We start from the raw sequence: 7494 nt of genomic DNA on the forward strand, positions 1-7494 counted from the left end.
TACAAAGTTTACTTTGTGAAGACTCTTTTGCTCTAAAGTAAAGTCACGATTGTGAATCTGGGCCTAAGTCCCAATGTACCTATGCTTAAATATTTAGAACTAGGCAACGGATTTTGATGCGGTTTAATTAATAGAGGGATTCAAGAGGAAGGTTTTAGTAAATAATTTAATAGGTTTTAGACAAAGCGGATGAAGCCGCGGGTGGAAAGCTAGTTCGGTATAAATTCAAGTAGTGAAAAATAGGACTCACTTCGGAGCGCTATAAAACCTTAGCTATTGACTGAATGAAAAAATGTTGTAGGTACTTATATACAGGGTGGAAGGTTAAGATGGGGCATGAAGGGCAGGTACCTTAACCGTTGTAGCTACATGAAAACGTTCTGAGGAGACTATCCTTAAATTCTTGAGAAATTTTAATCTGCATTCACAGATTTTTGAAAAAATGTACGGTCAGCAAGGAAATCGGCAGTTTTCAAAAAAATTTTTTTTGATGTCAATCGATCCATTTTCTCATGGGGATCAAAACACTCTAAAAGACCAACTGAGGTATGAGTACTAGAAAAGTCAGAAATCTTGAAAAACTATTTTCATTCATGTACAAGTAAAAAGACAAAGGTACAGCAGCATAACATGTCAGCGACGAGGGGCATGAGCGGGCGGTGGCTGGCAGCTCGTGCACGAGAAGAAATATTATTTAAATTTGAATATCGAACGAACACGTCACATTTTTATGGCTTATGTAAACAATAATACATAGAAAACAAAAGTTACCAAAAGTTACTCTGTCTTCACTAAAAATGTCCTTAAATCATTTGGAACGTTTAGATCTGTTAGAGGCTTACTTTTTAAATAATAAAAACCCAACAATTGCATTGGAATGGTACAGGAATAAATACCCAATGCGACAGGTACCGACGCGAAAGGTAATTGTGAATCTTGTAAAAAATCTAGCAGAAAGTGGCTCATTTAAGAAAAGCTTGACACGTCCGCGTCGTTCACGCGTATTGAATGAGAATACGGTGATAGCAATTTTAGCACTTGTGGAAGCATATCCCGAAAATTCTTCAAGACAAGTTGCCGTCGAAGTTGGTTGTTAAATTTATAAAAGATCATACAACAATGCTCAAGAACTAAAAGATTCACTTTCTGCAATACTTTACGGAATTCACCCAAATAAGTTGTCGGCTGCTACGCGCTCAGTAGTAAACGAACAAACCAATGTTTACGTCAAAACGGTGACCACTTTGAGCATCTCATATCATAAGTTTTATGTAAATTATTTCAGAAATTCTGGAATTATCACCACTTTAAATGTTGTTTTTTGTTATTATTTTGTTATTTTTTATTTTCTTTGACAACCGTTTAATTAAATTAATGTTTCTTCTTATTATCAGTATGTGTTTTAATAATCAGAAACAAAAAATATTGAAGCCTGAAAATCTCTTTGGAGTTTTCTATTAGCGGATCTTTTGTTGAATCACTTATTTTCTTAGTGAATGTGTGAAAATAGTTTTTCGCGATTTCTGACTTTTCTAGTACTCATACCTCAGTTGGTCTTTTAGAGTGTTTTGATCCCCATGAGAAACTGGATCGATTGGCATCAAAAAATTTTTTTTTGAAAACTGCCGATTTCCTTGCTGACCGTACATTTTTTCAAAAATCTGTGAATGCAGATTAAAATTTCTCAAGAATTTAAGGATAGTCTCCTAAGAACGTTTTCATGTAGCTACAACGGTTAAGGTACCTGCCCTTCATGCCCCATCTTAACCTTCCACCCTGTATAGTTGTTCCTCAAAGAACAATCTACAAAAATGGCCTGATACCATTTTTTTGGAAAATGATAAAAAGTTATATCGAAAAATATCAATCTCTCGAATTTTTGGACATTTTCGCTCATAAGTTTTTTATTTACAGTTCCACGACAAAAAGTTTCTGGGCCAAAGATGTAGGTACTTAGAGAATTTAATTTGAAACAAAAAATGTTAGCGTATTTTTTTATTAGATGTGTAGTTTAAGAGATATAATATTATATATACTTATATTGTAAAAATCATTTCACCCCTTATTTTCAAGATGGCGGCCCCAAAAACTTCACACTAACCCCTAATAAACATCAAAAAAGTAAAATTGCGTCTTCTAAAAAAAATGTTCTTAGAACTTCAATGGACTAAGAAATTAAAAACGAAATTAGAAGCTTTCAAACATTTATTCAAGGTTATGCTTGTTAAAGAAAGATAATCACAATTCGAAATAAAAATAGGTATGTATTTAGGTACATATAGATAGCAAACCGGGCGAACTCCGTTTCGCCACCAGAGACACATTTTCTTTGCTATATATAAACCTCACGGAGCTCGAGACCTTTCCAACGAATGCAAAACTGCGTAAATCGGTTCGTGCATTCTGGAGTTATAGCGTCAGGAAGGAAAACCCGACTTATTTTTATATAGTAGATATATCAACTTTATCATGTCATGAAGTAACAGATCTTCTCTTTTTCCAGAAAGTACAGGTAAGACAAAACTAATTTTTCCCTGAGTCAACTTTGAACTGAAGAACAATAACGAGATAGGAAATTGCAGCACCCAGGGTCTGAAACAATTATAAAACTTGAAAAAGATGTCGATAAGATATGCAGAATGCTATACAACAAAATATCTCTCTTCAGCTTTATAAATGAGAATTTTTAACGGAAAAGACAAAATTATTAGAGAGGGAACGAAAGCGTAGAATAAATTCGATTGCTCTCGCGGGATCACGGGTGGCCGAGGGACCAAGCGTACCTATATTTTATTTATTTATTTATTTATATCAGGCAGCATTGCCCATATATTGTTAGTAGTACTTATTCTAGTGTTAGTAAAACTACATAATATACTTATTTTTAGATTTTAGAGTTACAAGCCATTTATAGTTGATAAAATTATGTAGGTACATTATTGAGAACTTTTAAAATACCTAACTATTATTATCATTTTTATTAATTCTATCTCTAATTGATATTTTTTTTTTCTTAATACCTATAGCATAAAAATCATCTACTCTGTATTTAAATACAATCTGTATACTCTGTATAAGCGTACCGGTATGGCGAAAGACGCGGGTTCGAATCCCGCCTCGTGATCAAATTCCTTTCTATTTCTTATAAAAATATCTTCTGTTCATAAGATTTAAAATTAGAATTAGAATAGAATGGAAACCTTGGCTAGTAGGGATCGATCTATTGTGATAATTCCAAGCGGAGAAAACGTCATATTCATAGTGGATAACTCGTCGTAGAGCATTTCAAGTGGCGCTGGAATGGAGTCGGTTACGTAGTCCGTTGTGGCGATGCGACTCGCTTGCAACTTTAAGGCTTGTATCTGGATTTCAACATAAAATTAACTTACCGTGTATGTATCATTATATTGTTTAGTAATAAGTGACAACTGAAAGGTTTGTTTTCGAGGGTCAATTGTTTCGATAATCGAGATCTTTTAAAACATTATTAAATTTGAAGCCAGAAGAAATCACATGCTCATTTAGTACAATTTATGATATACATTAATATAAGAGAAATATTAAAACAGAAGAAGATGATCCTCACCTCGATCTCTATTCCATGGAAAGGCTCAGTAAACATAACCAGAACAAAATAATGGTGCAACAAGAATAAAAAGCGGAACGTAATCATCACGGTTAGACCTTCGGGACCGACTGTAACATGAATAAAAATTATCTTCCATTCTTTTTGAGACCACACTTTTATCGTGAAATTACAAAAACAAAACAAATAGGTAACTAGGTACCTACGTCGAGCTAGGTACTTCTCAATTTTATGAAATGTAGTAAATCAGATTTATCTATTTGTATTATAAAGATTAATAGTAAAATTTCAAATGATTTCACATAAAATACAAACAAACAAGAATTGATCGTTAAGAGAAGGTACTCGTAAGGCCATGGAAGGAATATTTGTACATATTTTATTGTTTACGCCGTATTAGGTACCTACGTAAGCTATACACGCCAAGGCTATAGATATATCTGCACAGGGGGGGTTAGACAAGTGGCTTTCTATTAGCGTAAAGTTTAATAGAATAGACTATGAATGTATGAGATTGACGTAAGCTGGAGATACGTTTATCTAATGCATATGTCAATCTCATATATTCATAATCTATTCTATCAAACTTTACGCTAATAGAAAGCCACTTGTCAAGGGGGGCAGGTCAACCAAACATAGATAGGCTCAAAAAAACTGCACAGATCTATTCCCACACATGCTACAGTTTACCTGCGTAGTCCAGTACAGGTGGACCTGTGAGGTGTACACTGTACATGGGTGTATAGGTACCATAGCGCGCGTCGACAGCCATTATATTTGAAAGAAACACTCAACTTACACTTTAAAAGATCGAACGCAGTTTCTATTAACCGGGTAATAATGTTGATGTAAATAAAAAAGGCAGTATATTGGTTGCTTTGATTCATCTTGCCAAATATTTTCTTTAAAAAATCAATTTTTTCTACAATCTTTCGTAACCTTAGATTTACTGATTCCGTAAATGCGGCCGATGATGGGATGTATTCTAAAATAAAAACGGATTTAGCATATTATTTAGCACATGATATACTTAAGCATAATGAAAAATTTTCTACCAAATTCCAATAGGTCTGCTAGATCCTGTAGCTCTTCTCGAACGATACGTATTTTAGATAACATTTCTTCATACAACGCAAATACATATGCTTGCACCGAACATACTACTGTGAATTTAAGGCGATTAGAGAGTAGGCCGACCCAGCCTTTATCTATAAAAAAAACTATTTTAATACTTTGATCTCCGAATGAAGACTATTAAAATTCTAAATGATGTTTCCCTATAAAGGTATGATAAAATTTTTTAGGCATTAAAGGCTTCTTATGGCTAGGCTTCTTATAAATGAATATTTTTCTTCTGACCTATTTTATTGATAAAAGCCGTATATACCAAAAAATGTCCATCTAATAACATTCTCGAAATAATCATAAATAGTATAAGCCTTTTGTTTTTATTATTCACTTCTTTTTGTCTGTGTGCGGGGAACACCTGAAACAACCAATTGCTATGAATATACACCGTCGGTTTACTAAGCTTTAAAGATCTTATAATTTTGTATATTCAGATTACGTAAAAATACGAAATTAAACAAACGATGTCATAATTATTAATTTTGTCGTGGTACACATATTACGATGGTAAGTAGGCCGTACGACTGTAAAAATTATAGCGAAAAGCTTAACTTTTTTATATTAAAATGGAGTCTTTGGAAGCGCGCAGAAGCGCGTCACAGCTAATATGCCTACATAAATTATTGAACATTTGAGATAGACAGTCCATCACTGCTGTCGCAAATTGGTCTCTCGGTGCCTACACAGTATTACCATATAATATTGTAATACTGTGGTGCCTATCTATAATTGTCGGCTAAGTACTTTTTGCCCTATGTAGGTACACAAAATTATCAAAAAATAGATATGGTTCGAACTCCCCGTTACAACTTATTTTAAAATTATATATGTAATAGAATATTTACAGTTGATCATAACACAGATATTTCAGGACGACGCGGTTGGCGCAGTGGTAAAGTAACTGCCTACTGAGCCGACGGTCCCGGGTTCGATCCCCGGTCAGGGCAAATATTTGTGTGATGAACTCAATTATTTGTTCTTGGGTCTGGGTGTTATTATCTATATATGTATTTATTAAATATTATATTTATCGTCGCCTAGTACCCACAACACAAGCCTTAATTGAGCTTACTGTGGGACTAGGTCGATTTGTGTAATAATGTCCTATAATATTTATTTATTTATTTATTATTATTTATTTTTCAAAACTAAGCTCGTTCAAAAAGCATATTGTTAAAACTTTAAACAAATTGTATAAAATTTAAGTTTTTACTTTTTAGTTTCAATTTATAATTTAATTTTTATGAAAAATTGTTAAAGCGGCGCCTACCTGTAATTTAGATACGTAAATACTAATGTTTATTTTAAGTTAATTTTGAATTGTTTGAACAAAAAATTATGTATCTAGTTGGTAGTTAAGCCTTTTTTTAAATAAATATATAAATATTCACGGATAATGTTTGATGAGATAATGTTTATGATATAGGTAAGGGCGACATCAAAAAAAAGGTTTCTTTTAAAATCACTAACATTACCTGTTCCATATAATAGACCTGTTCTATTACATTGTTCATTCTTGATATACTGAACAATGCTCCGAGCCCCGTGATAATTGTCCCCAGTGACACATCTAAAATTGTTAAAAGCCACAGTAACGGCAAATTTTCTATTGTTTTGATATATTCATTTTTGGAATCTTTCCCCAACGATGAGATGTAAACGTGGAAGACATCTAAAAAAAATCGAATCAGCAAGTAGGTATTATAGTTAAGATTAATTTAATACCTACTGTTTATTATTTGACAGGATATATGAGGAGTTATAAAAATAACTAGAAATAGCAATAAGAGAATCAGTAGGGGTCAATCAATATAGAAGAGATGAATTGTTTTGAGTTTGGAAAAGCTGTCCTAAAATTTAATTTAATCTGTTAGTCCAATCTTAACTCTTAACGACACATACTCAGGAAAATAGCGTATAAGTATCCCGCGTACGCATAACGTTTGCAGACTCGAATGCGGTACCCGGCGCGCTCCCGTGCGATGGTGAGCGGCGCTAGTGAGAGCACTCGCATGATGCGCAGCACTAGCGCCAGCGGCCCGCACACTGTGCAGCTTTGGGGACGCATGATCTACAATTAGAGCCTAATTAGATCAAAGGCGTCAGACTAACTAGTTGCTTCAAAAATCAAGAATTCAGAAATCAAGGGGCTTAAAAATAAAAAGGTGGTAAATTTTTTTCAACTTATAGTTATATATATAAAAAATAAAAGTATACTTGCGCCTGTTCTGGTTTAACCACACTGAATCAAGATAATGTGGTAACGATATATAAACAGTAATGCTTTTAAAAATAATCCAATATCTATTCTAAATCTCCTATTAAACCTATATAAATAGTAATTACTTTCATATCTCCATCAAACGTATTCATATCTACAGAATATTCCTATATTTTACGTTACATTGACGTAAATAATATAGGTAATTTCGTATCATTTTGTGATACAGTTTGTATAAATTCGATATTTCCACTTATTTCACGAAATTTATAATAACATACTAAGTGTTACTACGATTTTAGAAAGGCTTTTTTATACGTTTTACGATAGGTTTGAAAATGTTAAGCAGAGATCTATAGGTACGTATATATAATAAATCTGTAGAAGGGTCAATTCTGTACATTGAAAATATTGAAAATATAAATAGCAGGGGGTATTACTGGATCGATACCAAACCCAAATATGTGATTAAAAAAATTTTTGTCCGTCTATCTGTCTGTACGTGAAGGCATCACGTGAAAACTAACGATTTGATTTCGATAAAACTTATGATCCTGGG

The 7494-nt window shown here is 33.2% G+C and overlaps 1 protein-coding gene across 2 annotated transcripts; it reads right to left on the minus strand.

Annotated features, from left to right (window-relative positions):
- Window positions 1-2354: 2354 nt before the first annotated feature.
- LOC123700204 lies at window positions 2355-6737 on the minus strand. Of its 2 annotated transcripts, XM_045647353.1 has the most exons (8): window positions 6617-6737; window positions 6190-6386; window positions 4946-5072; window positions 4642-4794; window positions 4386-4571; window positions 3587-3696; window positions 3201-3362; window positions 2355-2592 (listed from the first exon to the last, which is right to left on the minus strand). In XM_045647353.1, exons 1-8 carry the CDS (start codon window positions 6726-6728, stop codon window positions 2524-2526), a joined length of 1116 nt encoding a protein of 371 aa, XP_045503309.1. In that variant the 5' UTR covers window positions 6729-6737; the 3' UTR covers window positions 2355-2523. The 2 variants fall into 2 exon arrangements, with proteins under 2 accessions (XP_045503309.1, XP_045503310.1); XM_045647354.1 differs by lacking the exon at window positions 4642-4794.
- Window positions 6738-7494: the final 757 nt, after the last annotated feature.

Source organism: Colias croceus, chromosome 19 (assembly GCF_905220415.1).
Source record: "Colias croceus chromosome 19, ilColCroc2.1".
Lineage (NCBI taxonomy): Eukaryota > Metazoa > Arthropoda > Insecta > Lepidoptera > Pieridae > Colias > Colias croceus.

What these genes read in the sequence shown, in the direction of transcription:
- LOC123700204 (XM_045647353.1), bottom strand. Translation starts at nt 6,728, where the DNA reads ATGCGAGTGCTCTCACTAGCGCCGCTCACCATCGCACGGGAGCGCGCC. An exon ending in AGCAGACCTATTGGAATTTG is followed by an intron (nt 4,572 to 4,641) that starts GTAGAAAATTTT and finishes TTTTTATTTTAG; the next exon opens with AATACATCCCATCATCGGCC. An exon ending in TCCATGGAATAGAGATCGAG is followed by an intron (nt 3,363 to 3,586) that starts GTGAGGATCATC and finishes GTTGAAATCCAG; the next exon opens with ATACAAGCCTTAAAGTTGCA.